The sequence below is a fragment of the Thamnophis sirtalis genome, unplaced genomic scaffold, assembly GCF_051295495.1.
Source record: "Thamnophis sirtalis isolate CommonGarterSnake01/CBP01778 unplaced genomic scaffold, rThaSir2_p1.2 scaffold_4, whole genome shotgun sequence".
Taxonomy (NCBI): Eukaryota; Metazoa; Chordata; class Lepidosauria; order Squamata; family Natricidae; genus Thamnophis; species Thamnophis sirtalis.
Genome location: NW_028261384.1, coordinates 94,032,177 through 94,055,786, shown reverse-complemented (window position 1 = coordinate 94,055,786; position 23,610 = coordinate 94,032,177). Strand labels below are relative to the sequence as shown.

The 23,610-nt window shown below is 38.8% G+C and overlaps 1 protein-coding gene across 1 annotated transcript in view; it reads right to left on the bottom strand.

Moving 5' to 3' along the window:
* Window positions 1-8,892: 8,892 nt before the first annotated feature.
* CDK12 (cyclin dependent kinase 12) overlaps window positions 8,893-23,610 on the bottom strand; it is an 84,692-nt gene continuing 69,974 nt past the window's right edge. The window contains exon 16 of the mRNA XM_087713456.1: window positions 8,893-11,824. Coding sequence (XP_087569582.1) covers window positions 11,567-11,824 — 258 coding nt within the window. The 3' untranslated portion in view covers window positions 8,893-11,566. The remainder of the gene's footprint in view (window positions 11,825-23,610) is intronic.

Here is a 23,610-nt window from a genome sequence, read left to right as displayed (position 1 = left end):
GCTCTGAAATTTAGTTGGCATGGCCAAAAAGAAAAGAGGCTTGATTATAATGACTTAGTGAAATGTGGTAGGTTGTTAGTAAGGCAACCACAAGGGCGGAACCACTTTCTCCAGAAATGTTCAGGAGACTGCCGTAGGATGAGTAGCCCCCCATCTACTTCCAACCATCGAAGGTGACTGGATAAAGTTGTGCTTTAGACTTAGCTGCCATTTCCAACACCTAGATAATAATCATACCAGTAAAATAAATAAATCTTGCTCTAATCCAAAGTAAGCATTGATTTAATGTCCATAATATATTTTCAATTCCATTTGCACAGGATTCAAATTAATATGCAAAAGTAAATCTTAAAATATCCTCAAAATAATCTTGTGAATATTATTGACTCTCTGTTTTATTAATGGGTTGAATTCATACTAGACAAGACATAAATGGAACCGGGTAACTGGTGGCTTACCCAGTCCCATTTCTGTCTCGTCTAGTATGAATTCAGCCCATCAATAATACAGAGAGTCAATAATATTTTCAAGATTATTTTGAATTCACGCATGCACACATCTTTCAGTTTGGATATGCGAGCACACAATTTGGGCACTCGGTGTCTAAAAGGTTCACCATCACTGATATAGTTTATTTATTTAAGATACATGTTATGTGAAAATAATCATTGGGAATTTTCATTTACTTGGGCTTTAATCTTCTCACTTGTTTTTAATTATTATTGTGGTTATTTAATGATTCCTGATCACACAGAGTCAGGGTCATATATAAATATATTAGACAAACAACCTCACTGTAACTTCCTAAACAATATAAGATCTACAATGAAAAGAGATACAACTGGGACAAAAACTTGAGATAGTTCCTTATAACCATATTATGAAAATTTTGTCAGTTTTCAAATTACTTTCATTTATGTATTTTACTATAATTTCTTAAACAATGTAAAACCTGAAATACCATCTTATCTCCTCTGCTTTACCATCATTTGAAGAAATATCACACACACACACAGACAGACAATATCTTAACAATGACAGCAGAATACTTATCAGTTCAGTTCAGTTTCAGTTTATTGGTCTTGTATGCTGCCGGAGTCCGGAGACTAATGGGTAGCCAGTGCAGTTCGTGGAGGATAGGTGTAAGGTGGGTGTACCTGGGTGCACCCACAATTGCTCGTGCGGCTGCGTTCTGGACTAGCTGAAGTCTTCGAACACTCTTCAAGGGCAGCCCCATGTAGAGCGCGTTACAGTAATCCAGTCTTGAGGTCATAAAGGCATGAGTGACTATCTGAAGGGCCTCCCGATCCAGGTAGGGTTGCAATTGGTGCACCAGGCGAACCTGGGCAAAGGTCCCCCTGGTCACAGCCGACAAATGGTGTTCTAAAGTCAGCTGCGGATCCAGGAGGACTCCCAAATTGCGAACCCTCTCTGAGGGGCATATAATTTCACCCCCCAACCTGAGAGATGGAATACTTGGCCAATCTTTGGGAGGGAACATCAATAGCCACTCGGTCTTGTCGGGATTGAGTGCAAGCTTGTTCATACCGCTCCAGACCCTGACAGCCTCCAGGCACTGGCACATCACTTGTACCGCTTCACTGAGTTGGCAAGGGGCGGATAGATACAACTGCGTATCGTCCGCATATTGATGGTATTTAATCCCGTGCCGGCATATGATCTCACCCAGCGGCTTCATGTAGATGTTAAATAGGAGGGGGGACAGGACCAAACCCTGCGGCACCCCATAATTGAGGGCCCTTGGGGTTGACCTCTGCCCTCCGACCAACACCGACTGCGACCTGTCCGAGAGGTAGGAGGAGAACCACCGAAGGACGGTGCCTCCCACTCCCACCTCCCGCAACCGTCGCAGAAGGATACCATGGTCGATGGTATCGAAGGCCGCTGAGAGGTCAGGGAGCACAAGGATAGAGGGGTGACCCCTATCCCCGGCTCACCAGAGATCATCGATCAGCGTGACCAAAGCAGTTTCCGTGCTGTAACCAGGCCTGAAACCCGACTTATCATGTATCATTTCGCCTTTGTTTTTATTTGAGTTTAGTCTGCAGTGAAATCTAATTTTCCCCTTTATTATAAATAGGCTATGCCTTGCATGAGGTACAATAAGCCATGCCTCTCTCCTTGCATTCAGTTTTGGTCACCACCAAATGTAGAAAAGATGTGGAGACTCTAGAAAGACTGCAGAGAAGAGCAACAAAGATGATTAGGGCACTGGAGACTAAAACATATGTAGAATGGTTATAGGAACTGAGTATGTCTAGTTTAATAGAAAGAAGGACTAGGGGAGACATGATAGCAGTGTTCCAATATCTCAGGGGTTGCCACAAAGAACAGGAAGTCAAACTATTCTCCAAGGCACCTGAGTGTAGAACAATACAACAAGACAAGAAGAAATGGGTGGAAACTAATCAAGGAGAGAAGCAACTTAGAACTGAGAAATTTCCTGACAGTTAGAACAATTAATCAGGTGAACAGAAGTTGCCTCCAGAAGTTGTGAATGCCCCAACACTGGAAGTCTTTAAGAAGATGTTGGATAGCCATTTGTCTGAAACGGTATAGGGTTTCCTACCTAGGCAGGGGGTTGGACTAGAAGACCTCCAAGGTCCCTTCCAACTCTGCTATTGTATTGTATTGTATTATGGTCATGACAAAAGCCTACTGAGTTCATTTATAAAAAATTAAAATAGAGTCATAAATATTGGGGGGGGGGGAATGGCAAACATATTTTATGGTATAGCAGTCACTTAAGGAGTATGTCATTTGTTGACTTTAAGCAAAATATGTTTTTAAAATAATCATTAGATACAAATGGCATCTTCTTTGAATGGTATGGGACAAGCATAACCAAAGAATGAAAGCCATAGCTATGAATTTTCCTTGGAGTTACCCCATGGTAGACTGGCAATGTGAGGCAATCTGAAGGAAAGATAACAATGTCAGTTATTTGGCTTATTAATATGCACTGCCAAGTTGAGAGTGTGGTGCTTAATGGACTTTTTGCCCCAGGTACCAAAATGAACGGGGTGGACTTCAGTAACATGTAGTCTGCACTCTGAATTGGAGATAGGAAATCATTTGCCATTCTACCTTGGGCATCAAAATGACTTATGCCAGAATAGATTGTGGCTGCCAAGGTAATGGGGCATTCATTGGACTTTGCACCGGTTATAACCAGAGATGCATAGGCAGTGTTGAAGTGGAGGAATATATACAGGAAATTGAATTGGACATAATGAGTCCCTGAATAATTAGTTGAAAAATGTGCAAGCTGATGAAATCCCATGATGAAGAACAGTGGCTCAGTAAAATTCTTCCTGGTGCCAGGAGAGAGGCAGATTTCAGTGATCTGCATGGCTTCTTGTACCTTACTTGTACTTATCAAAACATGGACAGAGAGTACATGAAGCTAACCATATTTTATTGGTGTGAGGGATTGTTAAGTACATCATCCTGAATGCCATGACAGAACATTGCAGAATGTAAATATGAATAAACATATAAAACCTGAATAAATCTGGATTGTTAGGCACAATAATAAAATTTGCACAGCAGTATATGCAAAAATATAAAAGGCCATTCAATATGCATAATTTATACAGATCAAAGAATTCCACTTGGCACATTGTTTGGTGGCCTCATCCAGGAGTCATAAACTAAGAAAACTTCTGATGTATTTAAAATTAATAAAGCATCAGGGTCTGATCTTTACTGCTGCAATCTATTTTGCACACCCCTTCACACTTGGAACTGAAGGTAAAAGTTGGATTGATTTTCATCTTTGGAAGACTTGGTTTTCTTATGATGCCATAAGAGATCTCACTTTAAGATCTCATTTTTCAAATGAGATATTGTACTGCTTTCCTCTTTACACCTTCCCTGCCCCCTTGGACACAGGTGCTAATTGCGCTTAATATTCAACCTTTCCATGGAACAAGGGAGTCTCGGTGTTCCATTCTATTCCAAATTGACTGATTGCCAGGCAGGCATCTTAAGCTGATGGCTCAACTTTGCTTGGTCAATAAAGCAAAGTATTCATAAAATGGCTCAACCTTTGCAGATTGGCTCCAAACATGGAAGAGAAGGATCAGACCTGTCATATTTCATTCAATGCCCAGAAGAATGCAAAATGAATGTATGGCAGGAATCCACAGGGAATTTCCAAATTACCACAAATGGGCATTTGAAAGCAGAATACTGCTTTGCAAGCATATATTTCTGTCTTCTTACTTTCTAGCTATTCTTCCCAAATGCAACTTTCGCAACCTCTATACGTTCTCAAGTTTTTCAAATATAAAATTATTGTCAATGTGGAAGTAACATTTGGAGACAGAACCAGTTTGACATAGTATACAGAGGTGGTATTCAGCAGGTTCTGACCAATTCTGGAGAACCAGTAGCGAAAATTGTGAGTAGTTTGGAGAACCAGTAAATACACCTCTGACTGGCCCCGCCCGCATCTATTCTCTACTTCCCGAGTCCCAGCTGATTGGGGGAAAATGGGGATTTTGCAGTAACCTTCCCCTGGAGAGGGGAAGGAATTTTATAGTATCCTTCCCATGCCACGCCCACTAAGCCATGCCCACCAAGCTATACCCATAGAATCGGTAGTAAACCTTTTCCCACCACTTGTAGTATAGTGATTAAGATATTAGGCTAAAAACGAGGAGACTATGAGATCTAGTCCCATCTTAGTCACCAAGCCAACTAAGTGACTTTGGGCCACTCACTCTCTTTCAGTCCCAGGAAAAATGCAATGATAAATCACTTCAAAAATATGTTGTAAAAAAAACCTTCAGAACTAATTGCCAGGAGTTAAGAGTTGGCTCAAAGGCACTAAAAAAACCCAACCCTACAATGAGTGAAATCTAGAAAGTTGAGGGGGAGTTGATGAATATTTTCTAGGATATTTTCCATGGTTTTTAAGAGGGAATGGTACTTTGAATAATTTTGATTCCTAGCGACTGCCTAAATAAGTTCCTGCAATTTTCTCAGCAAGATTTCTGGAATGGTTCGCTATTGTCTCCTTTCTAGAACTGATAGAGAGTGACTGGCTGGAAATCACCCAATTGCCTGATCTCCCAGATTCTAGCCTGTTGCTTTAAGCACTGTACCTTTCATTTCCCACGGCTATCAGAAGTAAAATCATTGATTAAAAATCACAAATATTGTAGAAGGTATTATGCAAAACGATGCAAATATTTATAATGTAACATTTCACAGAATTCAGCTTTGCTTTTTGGCTTCAACTTGGAATGCTTGAACTTAAAATTTGAAAGGACTGTGGGATGGCATGCAGATCCCTGGAGTTCAACTGGGCAACAGGGCCAAAGGTCAATTTGCATCACGCCCATCCCATAATTCTGCTCTGCCCCCCTTTGATTGCCTAGTATGCATGGCTGTTTGAGGGTCCCTGCATGGAGACTCTACTGTCTAAAATTATCCAGCTGCACATGGAGTAATCCTAATTCTTATTTGAAGCATCTGATGCTGAGAGAAGATGTATGTATTCAGTAAATCCCATAAAGTAGCAATGGGAGAAGATGTAGTGTACTGTGTGTTGGCTTCGTGAAAACATCTTATCACTTGTGTTTGTCTGCATGGAGAGAACCACCTTTCTCTACCTTTCTCTCCTCCCCCTCCAATTCCTATCCTGCTGTCGGCTTCTCATCCGCTGGTACCATCGTATTTTATGTGGCACGACATTTTATGGAAAATGCTCGCTCTCCGACCCCACCTGTTCCCAAGCTGCGCAAAAGCCCATTAATGAAGTTGGGCTGGTCCAGGAAGCCAGCCAAATCCTTGTGTCCTCATCAAAAGAGACATCTGTCCTTATGAAGAAGCAAGCGATTCCCCAAGGGACAGAGGGAAGGAAGGAGGGGACGAAGGTTGCCAAGGCAGAGCGGGGGTTTATTTGTGAGTAGCAAAGCACTGTCTCTTTGATACAGATTGCCCCTTTCCCGTTGTTTCTAAATGTAACATTCCATAGCAGAACTAGAGATTCTTATCTTTCCTGGCCAAAAACAGAGACAATAGCCTGAATTCCAGGCCTTAAATGCCCTCATCCACTGCTCGGGACCTGTACCACCTTGTTTCTGCCTATCAGGGAGGGGAAGAAATTGTTAAAAAGCTCCTGACTTTTTTTTTTTTATTCATGTGTTGTTTTATTGCTGGCAAAAGCTGTCAGAGGGCGACTTCTGCCAAAAAGCATCCCTGAGCATCTTGGCCTAACATACAAACGGCATGCTAATGTGGAAATTTTAAAGAGCCTCTTTTGGTTTTTAAATCAGAATTTTAAATGAATGGCAAGGCACAGAAGGGACCCAGTCAAACGCTAACAATAATAGCACATCTTTCCCCTTGCTTCTCCCCCACCCCGCCCGAAATCCAGCAGGCAAGGAACGTGGCAAGAATTTACCATGCTCAGCTTTCTTCAGGTTGATTGTTCTAAAGGAAGTGAATACTAAGTTGGCATGCTTCGAAGTACAGTATAAGTAAACTGGAGAGATATTCCCTTGGAGATAGGCTACAGCTAGCCTATACCCAAATGATCAAAACAGGGTGATTCTGCACGTGGGCAGAGTGCCCTTCTCTACAGCCTTATAAAAGAGCAGGGCATTAAGTTAGCTGTTCACGATAGGCGAAACCTTCTACTCCCTCCACCCCTTATCGCTCCTCACTGACACTACTTCTTACAAGAAAGGAACAAATTCATGCCGGCATTACTTATTTATATAGTGGCATTACAATTTCTTTATCTGCAATCATAACACACTACATGACAGACAACTGAATGTGTGGACTGACTATCAACAATTGGAGAGAGCACTATCTGCAGGCCCAGTTGTGTCAGATTTGTTTCTTCACAATGAAACGAGGGTGTTTAAAAATCATAAGGAGCACTCAAGAGAGGGAGGAAGAAGAATCTTTGCTCTGCATTTCTTCCCAACAATTATTGTTCTCTCCCTTTCCTGAGGTGTTTTTTTGGCAGGGGGAGCACAACACCTATAGGAATGGCGGGAGCCTTGCTGTTTACATCTACAAGCCAAAGTTTGCAGTTAAAAGTGAACCTCACCCATTCTTGCTACAAGAATCTAAGTGATCTGATTTTAACTACATGAAACAACTCCCATTGAGTCTGCTTGAGTCCTGAGGTGATTAAAGAATAGTGTGCAATTTAGTCTTCTCTATCCTGATTTCCTCCAGATGTTCTGGGACTACAACTCTCAGAGTTGCTCCAAGATATCTGGTGGACACTAAGTTGAGAAGGCTAATGGAGAAAACTAGATCAGGGATACTGTGTTGACTCAACTGCAACTCACTGTATATTTATTCATTCAGAAATTGATTCAGATGTTGATTCAATGACACTGAAGGAAAATCTTTCCCATGGTGCTTTCCATGAATTAAAATACAACTACATCCTGACTCATATGCCATGTGCCAGGTATTCATGGAATACCTGGCCCATGTGTGAACTGCTTCAGCCTAAAAATCCTTGCTGGTAATAACCAAAAATTAAGATCTCCAAGCACAAAAATATGGAAGTCATCACCGATCACTTAAAAACAATGACTTGTGGCCATTCTCCTTAAGGGATAGCTATATGTGTGGGGGAAAATAGATGTATATCTGTAGGTGACTTATGTTGGATAAATGCAAACTACGTACAGCATCCCTGTGCATTTTCATACCCATCCTTTATTTCAGGGGAGGAGACTCTCTCCACATAGGCATTCACAAGGAACAAAGGAAGCAAGTGACAAAATGTGCATTGCGATGTCATGATTAAACCTCTACCTTTTATATACCTAGGCAACCTTGCATTGAAAGTGTGATGGGACACAGGTTACATTATGATGCCACAATGTATGTTTCATCATTTTGGTTTTATTTTGCTTAGGCATACACATCTACATTATCTCTATTCAGAATTTGCTGAAGTACATTTCACAGTATTTTTCCATCATTGGCCATGATTGCTAGACTATTGAGAGTTCCTCACCCTTATCCTCTTCTGTTGCCACCTCTGTGTAAGTCTCAGACAGATACACCTAGGTTTAATTTTAATAGAGAGATGAGAGAATCAGAGAGAAAAAGATCTGAAATTATTGCAGTCTTTTAAACTCCACATACCTTCCTTGTTTTTCTTATCCTCCTTGGCATATTCTTCTGGATGTTATCCCTCATTCTCACACATTTATATATGTTCCAAAAGGAGGTTCCTCCATGATGAATCAATGTGAAGCTGAAATATTACATGGCAAAGGTTAGGCAGTGCTCTTACTTTTTTTTTAGCCTTTAAATCAGTCTTGGTTCCTGGGTCTAGTCCATGCAGTTTTCAATGCAACATTATTTGAAAATGATTTACTAGGGCTGAGAGAAAGTGGATGTCTCAAGGCCATCGTAACATGACCTTGTGCCTTGAGCAGGGCTAGAACTCAGGTTTCCTCATATAGCACCTTAGGCCCTGGAGTGAATTTCTTTTTAGTGTTCTTCTGTATATCCCATTAATTTCACATGTAGGAGAATCTGTTTCTGAGCTGTGCTCTATAAAATTAATACCAGGGAATAATTTGCCTTGTAGATTTTCTCCCTTAAACTTCAATATAGCTTAGGTTCCCCCTTTTTCATTCATCTATCCATCTTCCAGATGCATCTTTCATTTAAAATCTTTTAGAAAAAATCATCTTTTAGAAATGTCCTCTTTCCATAAATGGCTGCTCTTTTCTTTTCTTTCTTTTTCCATAAAATCAGTTTATCGATGTTAACCATGTACATGATCTAGGAAATATTGGGATTTGAGCACACAATATTACTCAATGTTGCTTTGTTTATTATAATGCATACCAAGAATTCTAGAGAAAGTTGAAATATTATTTTGTCATTTATTTTATTGCATATTAAAACAATGGGAATTTTAAAAAATGACATCTATTTACATATGGTACAGCCTCCATAAGTAAATCAACTTTATGCACACAAGTCAAAGAACTTTTGAATGAATGGCATCATTTGGAATATTTGTCCATGATGTAATGATTAATCAAGTTTTACAAAGCCCACAATGAGGACCACTATCTACAGATTTCTTCCTTGGACATCTCTTCCTACTCTAATCGCAGTTTATATTATGAGTCCTTCCTTGTATTCTTATTGGAGAACTCTAACCTGATGTTTCTTACATGACTGGAATAAGATCAATATCAAATACTAATTCATTACATGAACTTCTTAAGCTGATTATGTTAAACGATAATGCTCCACTTAAGATGTATGTAAAAACATACATAACCATGATTAGGGCACAAAATCAACCAGAGAGAAACATCCATTTATAGCATTTATCCATTTAGCCACAGTTATTTGAACAACAGAATGTAAAGCCAGAAGATTAAATGCAGTCAGTGATTGAGGAACCTACTCTAAATTTTGTTGTTAGTCCATTGGTCTCCTCTTTCAATTGTGCAACATTTCACAATACTTTTTTAAAAATGAGTTTAAATATATATTTTTAAATGTAATGCTCCTCCATCTTTGTTGCAAGATCCTTATGCTTAAATCTGTGTTATAATTGTAAGCAAGTTTAATTAAAACATGTAGTTTGGACTGTTATAGAAAAATTTGATTGAGAAGTCTGCCATTCTGTCTTCGTTTGTGCAAATCTCTTCCACCTTCTTTTTAAAACATTGAATTAATTTTGGCAATTGAATTATAAAACTAAAAAAAAAAACAACCTCTAACTATAAAACCATGAAAACAACATTATCCTTACTACGTACTATAGAACATTATCCTATTCAACAAGCAGTTGACTCAACAAAATGAGGTCTTTGGTTTAGCTAGCTCATTTGTTATTTCATTTACAGGTTTTTGTTTTTGTTTGTCTGTAATTGGAATAATTCTGATGATTACTTATGTAGTTTAGAACATTTGAATATATGCCACCTTTAGAATCCAATTGAACTACATAATGCAAATAAAATAGCTAATTAAACACAACAGTCATCATAATTATCAACCTGTGTGGCAGAAAAAAAATAATTTAATATAAAGCTTGGCATTTACATGTTCCACTAAGACACAGTTGGCTTTGTCCTAACTATAGTTTGCTGAATAGGAAATAACTAGCTGGGTTCTTACAACATAACCATAAACTATGGTGCACACATCTAGAAGCTGAATTTACATAAAACATTAAGCCAGATTCGAATAAACCATGGTGCTACTATGTCCAAGGAGAACTGACAGGCTACATGGAAGTGCCCCTCAAATCCCTTTTTTAAACTCACTGAGTACAGGGGAAAATGGGTGGGTTAAGCCTTTCAAAGCAAATAAATAAGTTTTAGCATTAGATACACATCAATAATAAAACACTGAGATACCAGCATAAACATTGGTATCCCTGCATAGGGCATTTATCTCCTTTTATCTCCAACTAACATTGAAAATTTAAAAAATGATTCTCCCTTACAGTTTCAGCCTTACGTTCACTTAGAGGAAGGCGAACAATGTAACACATCCTGCAATATACTCAGCAGTCTATTTCATAACAAAGAGGCCAATGCAAAATTATTGTGGCTCTTCTCTAATATTTATATAGATAAAACCAGATGACATCAAACCAGAGCAGGGCTTCTAGGTCCGTGGTCCATTTAAGCTCCAACAGCTGTTTATGTCAAAATCAGACACAGACTGGCTTCTCAAATTACTAAGCTATAATGTGATTTTTCCTCCAAATTTGTGCCTTAGCCCAGTACATGAAATCTGTTTGTAAACCATGACTTCTGGTTTAGCTGTTTGAACCCAGTCACCTCTGCTTTTTCTATAAATCATCAGCAAGCAATATGTGAACAATGTTCTCCTATTATTTTTTTTTACTAGGGATAATTGTACTGTATCTACTGGACTTAGCAAAGTCCAGGGTCAAATCCAGACGATGTCATGAATCATTCTAGGACAGTGATGGTTAACCTTTTTGGTGCCGAGTGCCCAAAGCATGCACGCGCACATGTGAAACCCCAAAATGCAATGCAAGCGCTCCCTGTGCATGTGCCCCAACCTCATGCTTGCATGCGTTCCTTCTGCATGCGCCCTGTCCCCCCTCGCCCAATTTTGGCTTCCAGGTTGGTGAAGGAGGCTTTCCAGGCCCAAAATGGGGTGTGGGGGAGCATGCATGCGCATGAACCCCCAAATGCAATGTGAGCACCTGCCGATCATGCACCCTGCTCCCCGCACATGCACGACAGAGATCCAAAGACAAACTGGCCAGTGGGAGGCACATGTGCATGCACGGTGGAGCTGGGCTGACTGCTCGCGTGCCCGCAGAGAGGGCTCTGTGTGCCACCTGTGGCATGCGTGCCATAGGTTTGCCATCACTGATCTAGGAAATATTAGCAGCCAAATGTGAATTTAAAGAGCTAAGCAGGATTAGTGCCATTAAGGTGGGGAAAAAAATACAAATTCAAGAGAACAATCCAAAGTACAATCAAGAGTTAAAAATATAGGATGTCAAGATCAGAGTTTGCTCAAAATTAAACTGTTGTTCTCAGCAATTAGCGTTCAATCTTTCTATAATAAGAGTTTCTATTTTCAAAAAAATTGATTTTTTTTGGTTTGCCTTATTATAAAAATAGACACCAAAATGTTCACATGCAGATGCCAGTGTTATGGAGAAGTCAAGTTGAGTTGATGTTTCTTCTTCCAAATTGGCAGCCTTCAAATCTAAAATGGATGATGATTTGCATGAACTTCTTTCTGTTCTTTCCTGAAAAGGAGGCGTCTGAGTAATAGCAGCAAGATTCAACTATATAAGATAAAGAAAAAACATGATTGCCTATGTAGTGGGCTAAATAAGAGCATTATGTGATACTATATTTATTTTTATCCTGCCTTTATTACTTTTTAGAAATAATTCAAAGCATCAAACACACTTAATGCATACCCCTCCTCCTATTTCTGATTAAAATGCAAGCAAAATTTTAGATTACATCATAAGAAGCATAACTTTTAAATCGTGGAATGAAATATTTCTATTATATATTTATTATTGGTCAGAACCCAACATAAGTATTAAATATGATTCTGGGCACAATTTTTAAAAATATATTCAAAGAAACTGCAGAGATACAGAGATGGGCAGTGAAAATAATCAAAGAAGTACCCTGTTTCCCTGAAAATAAGACCTCCCCGGATAATAAGCTCAATTGGGCTTCTAAGTGAATGTGTTAAAATAAGCCCTCCCCTGAAAATAAGCCCTCCCTCAAAATATTGCAACACAGCAGCAGGCCACACTCATTCCCTCCTGCACCTCAAAAATAATAAGACCTCCCCAAAAATAAGGCCAAGCGCTTATTTTGGGGGGGGGTCAAAAGAAAATAAGACCTGTCTTATTTTTGGGAAAACATGGTAGAAAATAAGTCTTATTGGCACAGACTGATGAAATAGGCATATTTAGTCTTGAAGAAAAAATGAGGGCTGGAGAGATGGAAAAGAGCTATGTTAACTTTGGGCCAGTCTCTTAGCGCACCCCACCTCACCACATTGTTGTTGTGAGAAAGTAGGATGCGGGAGCATTGTACAAAACAAGTTGGATGGATGGATGGATGGATGGATGGATTCAAGACCTTAAAGGGGTGCCACAGAAAAGAATATATCCTATTCTCTAATGTCCCAGACTGCAGAATATGGAATAATGTTCTTAAGTTATAGAAGGCAGGTTCAATATGGTACGAGAAATGCAACAAGGGGACCAAAGGAAGTAATGAATTTCCCTTCCCTGGAAATAATTGGGAGACACTGAAAGCACTGTAGGGGTGCTTTCATCTGGATTCTTGTACTGGCCAGAAAGTTTGATGGCCTAAACCAATGCTTCCTTGCATTTTTCCTTCATTATCCAAATGAAAGTCTTACCAAACTTTGAGGATCAGTCTTAAGTCCCTTCTTTCAATAATGTCATATCTTTGAATGGTCATTGAACAAATGGTCAAACTGAAAGATTACTTGTATTATAAAAACAGTATCAGTGAATAAATCTTTACTATCATTTCAACAAATTTCCATTGGTATTTTCACCAATTTTTAACAATAGGTATATTTGGGGTATTTTTGAATATATTTTAGTTCACGTGGCAATCTTTAAGTCAATTTAAATGTCCCTGTTGTGATGGATAATTGGTTGGATATCATTACCCAAAGAAAAACCACTTTTATCCAACTTTGAGTAATTTACCCAGGTTTGGAATGCACATGATCTCTTCCAGCTTTGATTCTACGGTTATCTCATTCAACATTTCCTCCATATAGGCTTTATCATATTCTCTGGACTGAGCTGTTGAAGCAGGTATATTTGCCAGTGAATACTATTTTGGTCTTTTAATATTGGCTTTCTGCTAATTGAGGTGGTTGTTTGGCCAGAACCCACCACAACACTTTCTTGGCAGTTCTAATTCCAAATGTGAAGTGCAGTCTGGAGCACCACACCTCAACCCACCTTTTATACATAGGAACAATTCACATATCACATGTTCCTGAGTAGCTATTTTCATGTAGCTAGGGAGAGCCTATTCTTATCTATGGGCTGACTCAATCTGGGCTAGTCCGTGTCAACAGATTGCATTTTTAAAATGTTTTAATCTTTCCTTCCCCTTTCATTTTTGCAAACCACATGGTGTTCCCTTAAAAAAATAAAATAAAAGTCACCCAAATCAAACTCTCCACTCTCCCCCTCCCTACAGTCTTGGCCATCATGGTGCCAGCAATTTATTAAAGATGAATGTACTGATTGTTGCTAAGCAACAGGTCTCGGCACAGGACAATCAGAGAATGCAGTGTGCTGGCAACCTGATGGGAAATGTGCTTGGAAAAGTTGCCCAGAATTGAGTATCACCCTCAAAGCTGGGCACAAAGGTCCTTCTGAGCCTTTCTGCATAATTATGTAAGGCATGCCCCAAATACCATTTTTTTAGGGGGGGGAAAAACTCACTGCATCAGCTCTATAAGATAGAATTAGAAAATGGCAGTGAAGCTTCACACCTGCATGTAATGGATCTGGGAAAGAATAACTTATAGTGCTTGATTATTTTTTTAAAAAAGGAACTGCATGTTGTCTGTTTTCTGTGCTAGGTATTGATGTATGTATTTACAAATCACTTAGGTCAGAGTTAACGCTGAGGCTCACTTATTATTTGGGGAGAGGGAATGCAGGCACAGTAGATAAGTAATGGAGCCAGGCTGCATCACATATTTGGGCAAAGCTGGGATTTCTTTTTTCTGATGCTCAGCAAAAGAGCGAGGTTTGGTTTTTCTCATTAACATTGAAATCAGACCTTCGTAGACCTTATTCTGCAAAGGTACTGTGCAAAAGTCCTGTGTCCACAGTTCAAAATGGTGGGAAATTGAGACCAAGAAAAAAAAAGAGAGAGATGTGAAGCAGGGGTGAAATTCAGCAGGTTCTGACCGGTTCTGCAGAACCGGTAGCGGAAATTTTGAATAGTTTGGAAAATCGGCAAATACCACCTTTGGCTGGCGCCAGAATGACATGGGAATGGAGATTTTGCAGTATCTTTCCCCTGCCACGCCCACAGAACTGATATAAAAAAAAATTAATTTCACCACTGATTTGTGGTCACATAAACAGCTTTGCCACAATCCACCAGGGAAAACATTTGAAGAGACTGAAAAGGAAGAGATGTAGCTGTAGTTCTACTGGATTTGAGGTGCACAAATCAAGGCAACCATTAGATGGCAGCAAAGAATTTTTGGGTTTTCCCTAGTGAAGGAAGCATATTTGGGAATAATTCAGATTGTTACTTAAGAAGTTTTTCTTTATTCATTTGCTAGCAGTATGTATATTTTCTTCAACAAAGTTCAAAGTGGCTTATGTAATATCCAATAATTAATCTAAACAGAAAGTTGCATTAATAACTCTAAAAACTCCCAAAATCTTTATAGTGCTCTTTCAACACTGTTTGCTCTGCAAAACAACACTTCATTCAATCTTCTAGCCAACACTGAACCCTGGAGATGTATATTTGCTATGAGATACTGCAGGGCCTTCCCTTGATACATTGCTGTTTATTAACTAGGGAGGGATCTATTGGCATCTCCTAAAGAGTAACAAGATCTCAGGGAAAAATAATGTACAGTAGAGATTCTGAATTGTACACATAAGGAGGGAAAGAGGCACATATCAAATAAGTTGGAACCAGACTGTACATATGGAAATGTGGAATCCCCAGTTATTATATTTAGAAATCTTTCTTAGATGAAGAATACAAGAATAATACAAGAAGAGGGCATTATAGTATTGGAAGGAAAGGTGTAAATGAATTGGACTCTGCACTAGCAAATATTTGGGGAAAAGATATAACTGTTCACTCCATTCTCCTAATAACTTAGCTATGAAATACGCACAAGCACACACACATCATGTTAAATCTCCCATGAGCATTGCAGCTGTTTTAGCTGGCTCTAAAACATCCACAGTTTAAACATCTATTCACTATATATGTACAATTCATTCAGAGTCACACACTGTCTTGAATTACTGTCAAAAGGCCATTCAAATATGATCCTGTGGCGGAATGAGTTTGAATGCCAGCTTGGACCGAGGCTAGGGAATACAACTTGGAGGAGCTGAGTTCAAATCTCACTTCACTATGAAAGGTAGGAAGGTGAGAGGGAAGGAGGGAAAGAATATTGATTTGTCAGATAAAACAAGTCTTTAACTTAAAAAAAAAAGAGAATAGAAAACTGACCTTCAGAAAACAATTAATGTATTGGCAGTATGTGTGTGAAATCTCTCATTATTTAAGGCACACTTACAACAAAAACAGACACAAACAACCCTGCCTCCCTTCTGCATATTTGGACCTCCCTGCAAATCGTAAGCTGATCTGAATAGAGATCTGTTCTCCTATGCAAAAGGTTAGGTGTACTGATGAAGCAAAAGAGTAACAATTTAAGCAGAAATTTGTAGCTGTCTAGTGGAGCTATTTGAAATGGAGACCTATGCCCTTGCCAGATATTTCTTCTATGAACAGTACGTGTTATTCAGGCCCAATTCCATGTAAAACAACTTGCGATAGGGCATGTGTGTGTTATTGTATTTTCATATCTCTGAATATGTATCCATTTTGAAACTATCCCTTCCCCCTCCTACTGCAACAAGGAAAAAGAAAGGCCTTATGCGGGGTGCGAGTGGGCTGTGGGGGTTCTGTGCGTGCTGAAGGGGGAAAATGAAGTTGCAGGTGGATTATTTGGAGCCAGAAGAAACCAAAGCAAGAGGGAGGTAAATACTGTTAAGTCCTTGTTTAGCCATTATCTCATTTAGCAGTGGTATTGATGAAAAAGAAACTCTGGGACCAAACTTTGCAGATATATAAAGCAAAGGAAAATTGAAGCGAGGGTGTAAACATATTTCGGATTCATTGAGCAGCCGTTTCACTCAAATGAGCAAGTTGCTGGTCCCAATTGTTTGCTTGCTAAACGAGGATTGCCTGTAAAACTAGTTAAAATGGAAGATCAAAGTTGAGATGGTCAGTGAGTGAATGAGTGAGTGAGTGAGCAATTAGGAAGAAGTTGCATCCACTTCAAAAGCTTCATTTCCCATCACTTTCCACTTCTGATTATGAACCATGCTTATTTTAAAACATCAAAGGAGAAACTAAAGCAGATATTCTTACCAGAGAATAACAAGAAAGTGCCAAGAAGCACATGATTTGTGCTAATAGCAATAATAGCAGTAGACTTATATACCGCTTTATAGGGCTTTCAGCCCTCTCTAAGCGGTTTACAGAGAGTCAGCATATTGCCCCCAACAATCTGGGTCCTCATTTTACCCACCTCGGAAGGATGGAAGGCTGAGTCAACCCTGAGCCGGTGAGATTTGAACCGCTGAACTGCTGATCTAGCAGTAGCCTGCAGTGCTGCATTTAACCACTGCGCCACCTTGGTATGGGCCCGCATGCTCTAGGATTATTAGGCTGCCCGAAATGATCAGAATTTCATCCTCTGGGCCACTTGGTCAGGGAGATTTATTTATTGAAGGAAGGGGGTGCACCAACACTGGGTGTAAATGTTCTTTTTCACAAGGTGAGGGGAAAGGGCAAAACACTTCCCTCTTATACTGAATCCCATCAAATGAGTGCAGATACACAGAAGCATTGGTATTTTCTTAAGAAAGTGGGTGGAGACTGTAAGAGACTTCTTTACCTTGGGAGAATAGCATTTTGTTTGAGGAGCAGCATTTTTTTAACACAACCATTGGTAGACTCACTCCTCTGAAATATACTGAGGGAATCAGGTGAGTTGGATAAAGTACTTCGTCTATCCATTGTGTATCAGAGTGTACACACAGATTGCTATCATTCTTCACAGTTTATGTTTGATATTTTATCCAGAGGTGTTTTAATGAACTGAACTTTTGGCTTGGGTCCATTTGTGAATCATGTATCTATTGCATTTTTCTACATCCAGGCATCCTCTCAAACTGAAGTCCAGAATGGCATATGTTGGCTTCTATACTGGCCTCTCATCCAAGCCTTGAGCATAATTAAGCCTTGCTTAGCTTTAGAAATGCAACTTCAGATCATAAGCTGTGGGCTACAAAAATCAATATCCCTGCCCTGAAGTAAGGGCATTCAGGAATATTTCCAACACTAGAAATTCTGGGAGTTGCAGTCCAAATACATCTATAGGGCAGAGATGGGGGAAATTGCCTGTAGCCACTTGTAACCATCAGGGACTTTTATCCATGATAACTAGCTCCCATCAAAGTTTGGGAGCTATCACAACCATATCCATGGCTATGGAAGTGAGTTTGATAAGTGAAGTGCATTTAGATAAAATAACCTATTCAGAACCCTTATTGTCAAATGAATTCAATGGCTTATGAAGTATTATGACAGAAGAAGAAAAAGAAAAACAAGTATTTCCTTTTGCTTTCCATATTCCTCAATATATTTCATGGGGAAAAAAAAACCTGGCCCCAAAGTCCACTGGTCGAACTAAAGGCAGGCAGAATTAAGATATAGAATGTTAACGTATGTCAGGAATAAATGAGTGCCACAAAGGAGTATAATCTGTTTTTCTAATATGACCACAAGCAGAGTGTTAGTGGAATTAGGCCGACAGCTGCTACGTTATTTTTTCCTCTTTCAACCCCCCTTCTTTGCCACCCCTCCTCCCAATCACTCCACGCGCCAGTAGGAAAAAAAAAACAGCACCCACCACCATCCTATTTCTCTGCCTCCATTCTGCGGTTTTTCCGCAGGCACTGCTGCCGAGTTGGCAGTCCTTCGGCGTCACACCTTACTGCTTTTCAAGATTGCTCCATAGAGAGCTGGGGAAAATGGCAATTTTGTGTTGACGCCGCTTGGCAGCAGGGGAAGAGTGAAGAAAAAGTTGGAACCCGTGCCAAGGCTTCCCTAGGGAGAGATTGGAAAGATAGAGAGAGACAGGCATAGTGAAAGTTCAAACACACACACACATCACATACATGAAATACAGTTGACTACTTATGCATGTTCCAGCTTCACAGACCATGTTGAAATCAACAAACTTCATTTTAAACATATAAACATGCAAATACATGATGTGATGGGAAGATGGGAAGAGAGAAGGTGCTGAAAGTGTGTTCTTTTCTGTGTGTTTGTGTATGTTGCTTAATTTTTTTTTTTTTTTGGATAGCAGTAGAATGCAGTATGCAAATGAGATTGTTATTACCGCAATGTTCATCAAGCTGAGCTGAGAAGACATTAATAGCCTGATGAATATGCATGTGAATTTGTTAATTAAGTTAATTATTCTGCTGAAAATGCATTCGTCTTCCAAGGACATTCTCCCAATGATTTCTACATGCTCCACTCATTAGTCATGCTATATTTTATCAGTGAAATGAGTTTGCTTAAGTTGTAAAAAAAAAAAAAAAGAGGAAAAGGAAATATAAAATAAACGAATGAATTAAAAAGGGAGGCGATAAAGGGTAAAAGTGTCAAAAATAAATAGCTAAAGAATTTAAAGTGACAAATACCAAACAAAAGTTTGAAGGACTCTGTAGTTTGGAAACAATGTATTTTTGCTGGAGGAGGGAGCTATGAGGGCAATCCAAGTGCAGTCAATTTGCCTTTCCGTCTGTCCATCTCCCTTTTTTAACTTCTGTCTTTTGTTTGATGAAAAAAAAACTTTTTTTTATTCTGGTGCCAAATTTCCAACACATTAATTAATTGTTGTAGCCAATTAACTGTAGTTGTGCAAATGAGTTTAGCACTAATTACCATGCAGTGCTTGTAATCACATAAAAACTTGCTGAGAGAGAGAAGGAGGGGGAGAGAAGAGAGAAAGAAAGGGGGGAAAAGGAGAAAAGAAGAATAACTGATAAGGGTTGAGCATTGTTAGCTTAAAACAATGGTGCATGTGGATACTCTAAATTAAGGTCCCCAGAATTACAGAACAACAGAACAAAAATAATTTTTAAAAATTGGAAGAGGTTCTAGTCTAAGGACGGTACGGAGCCCTGAAGATATCTAGGGAGTGGCTTGATAGGTCACGGGGTGGAGTCTAACCATTGCATCATTCTATTTTTAATGAAAGCAAATATTCAGAAGAAAAAATGTCTGCCCATAAATATGGTGTCACTTAAAAATAATCAATTATTCAATGGCTACATATGATTTTTAATATGACAAAATTTTCCACTATACTCCACCATCTTGATTGTGGCAAAATATTGTTACTCTCCTTTTTTAGATTGAGAATTGCTTGTTGTTTGTTTCAATCTAGCTCCTGCAGATCAGCTAAAATAAGAAAGAACTCAGAAAGAAGTTGAACCTAAGATTCAGTGATGTAATAAAACAGCTTTCCCCAGCCTGCAGTTCTCCAGATGTTCCATGGTCCCCCCCAAACTGAAAACTATGGGAGTTTTATTCCAATACATCTAGAAGACATGAACTCAGAGAAGATTGATATAAGTAAGAGTGGAAACATACCAAGGGAAGCACAAAATCTGATAGTCCCAAATGAATACCATGTATACCATGGTATTCATTTGACAATAAATAAATAATGAAATAAATTTTAAAAATGACAATTTGTACAATCCTGTGCATCACAATAAGCTTACTGGAATGGCCACCTAAGGCCAAATCCAGTTGAGGGAGTCCAAAGATTTCCTGTTGGAATGGATCGATAAAAAAAAACAACACATGGGATTGAGAGAAAAGACTCTTCTTGCTAAATTACACATGCAATGCTTCAATAAACAGCTATTCTTGATCATAATGTTCAGAAACTGATCATCATAAAAAGTTAAGTACATGCAGGATAATACTGTATGTTTCTGTTGCTCTCTTTTGACCAGCTTTTCCAAGAGAGCAGGCATTTCAGTTCTATTTGGACATCCAAAACTGGCCATCCATTTATTAGACAATAAATCTAGAGAAGGATTTATATTAAATTAGAACTCCTGCTGTGCTATAAATTATAAAAATGTCATGAATGTGAAGCTGTGGGGGGTTATCAGCAATATTACAGAGAGGAGGCACATTTTACAGTCAATTATTGAAACAATCAAATATGTTTTTGACATGAACAAAATTCCACATATATACCTACCTGTTAGCATATTAATGAACCAATTACTTGCACTGAATTACTTTCTTCTACCAATCCCTACACTGCTAGAAATAGGATGGATAAAGAATAAAAATAATTCCAGTATTTCTATTAAAAAGAAATTCTATACTGGTTGTTGCATGCTAATATAATAGACTATTTGTTTGTGTGCATATCTCAATTTACAGTATAGTTTAGAAACATTAGATATGTCATAAAGCATTAATTAATACATTAAAATAAAATGAATTTATTTAAAATAACTATAATAAGCATCTTAAAAATCCGAAGATGCCAATATTACAAAAAGTTTAAAAATAAACTAACGGGATTAAGAAGAGAATGCATATTTACAAAAGTAGATGTTTAAGCACATGATATCCTTGTTTATATAGAAATATACTTGTTTATAAAACTCAGTCAGACAGACAGTCTACATCCATCCATCCATCCATCCATCCATCCATCCATCTATCTTCTATCTACTATTCATCTATATAGAGAGGCTGTATTCAGAAACTATTCAGAAACAATGCTTCAGAAATTCATGAACACAGCACCTCCCTGCTATTCATTAAAGCAGCCCTTCTTTTTCAGGGTTCCATGCCAGCCTTAAAAAAAAGACACAGCTGGATTTTCCCCCCTTCATTTTCAACAGACACCTGGAAAAAAAACACTTACTTTAATGAAAAGCTGAGAAATGCATTTCTGAATCATTTCTGAAGAGCATTTGCATGCAGAGAAGTCTTGTCTGCTTGTGCTACACCATATGGCTGAGTAAACAGTATGTGCCTGCATGCCACTTGTGCAAATTGCAAGGAATGAAGAGTTACCCCACCTAAATTATAGCTGGAAAGCATTCCCCAACCTGGGTCTTCTGGGAATGTAGTTGCCAACCAGCCACCAGTGTTTGGCAAGTATTTTCTGTGTTGCCGGACCTTATTTTTAAGTGATGGAGTGCCTTGCATTTACAACTGCTGTATAACTGGTTACATCTAAGACACTATCACTCAGATGAAGTCATTTTTTGGATTCCTATAATATTGCTGACCAGGAGAAGGAATCTACTTTGCCCTGGTACTACTTGGGATTAGAACTGCTCTTCTTTTATAACAAACCACTGTGATGACTGCACAGTAATGGGTACTGGTGTGTTTGCACCAAGTTCTCTACCTCAGTGTATGATTGAAGATTCTGACAGACATGAATAAGTTTTAATGCAACAATAAGGGGTAAGGTATAAACTATTGGAAATTATGATAGGAACTTCCTGCCCTTGTTTATTAGTTATTTCATATAGATGGAGTCTCTGAATGCTTTTAATCGCTTCTTCCTGGGGTTTTTATACCCTGGATTTCAGATATCATTTATGAGATAAGATAGTAATGAACTCCTATTCTCTCTGTCAGTTGTTTATGCCTAAAATCTTCCTGTTATTTTCCCAGCTTCCCAACAGCCTTTTACAACTCGTAAGGATCTGAAAAATATAAATACAGATTTTAGGATTGAATAATCTTTGGATTAGATTCAAAAAAAAAGGAACAAGGGCTCAAGCATACCATCTGTCTAAAACTCTTTAAAACAGACATATTTTCTTTGCCCTTGGCAGTTGCCTGTGATCGCAGGAAAACACACTATATTCATGCTCTGAAATGCTTTTTTACAATTGATTTCAGAGCATTGAGCAGCCCTAATATATAGACATAAGAGATACCGACGTGGCATATCAGTGAATACATAGACAATGTTACTTTCCAAGCAACATTAGTTTAAGCCTTCAAATATTCTCTATGTCTTTCAGCATTGCAGAAGCAGCAATTTACAGATTTTTATCTACATATCTAGGGCAGAGGCATCCCCATGCAAACATAGTACAGAATACAATCAAGTTACAGTATATATACAGTGAGAAACTAAAATAATTCTATGGGTCGTTCATTTACTTAGGAAAGTTGCCCATGCTGAAAAATTCCATAGCTGTACAAGATGGCATGCTACTTCATTCCTATTCAGCCTGATACTGCCACTATCTGCCTACACAAAGCTCTCTTTTGTCTCAATCTATGTAAGGAACAGGATGTCAAGAAAACCTAATGGCTCATTTAGATGAGCTTCCCCATCAAATTGTATAGACTTTCTCTAATCTCTCTTTGTGTTTCTTTTCCAGTTACAGAGCAATCTTCAGTGTTCGCTTCAACCTAGCTTGACCCTCAAACAACATCCCATGCCTTCCAGATCACATAGGAAATGCTGAAAAAATGGATTTGTAAAGGTCTTTATCATTTGAAGTCTGATATCCAAGTGATTTCTAGAGCTGTAAATTTCTAGAAGTGTTTCCATTGCATTCCAATGCTTCCCTGAACTTTTCCAGATATTGACATTAAACTGCTGTCCACCAGTCCTTAAGCGGATAGAAAAGAATAACAGAGAAAACTAAACTGTGCTGATTCCATTGCTAATCCCTATTCTGCCATGGTAATGAGGCTGACAAATTGTGCTGCCCTTACTTATTTAATGCATGACAAGTCATCAGTGGATTGCCTTGATTTTCATTATTCTCTAACCAATTGTCACTTTCTACTGAGAAAAATAAGAACCAATCATGCTTTAGAGAGTTACCTAGACAGTGGATTCAGCTAACAGTCAAGTTGCCTGACTAATGGCTAGCAGTTATGGCCAGTTTGGTCAACTCTCTAAAGCATGATTGGTCTAGTAGACATCCAGCTAAAAACCAGGAGACTGTGAGTTGTAGTCCCACTTTAGACACAAAAGCCATCTAGGTCACACTCTCTCAGCCCAACTCATTTCACATTGTGGGGAAATTAGGAGGAGCGAAGAGTATTATATATGCTTGCAGCCATGAGTTATTTAATAAAAAAATAATAAAGGCAGGATATAAATGAAATAAAGATGCTAGAAGGGAGATCATGTAATGTGAGGGATCTCTCTCTCTCAAAGCTCCTCTTCCAATCCATGCCC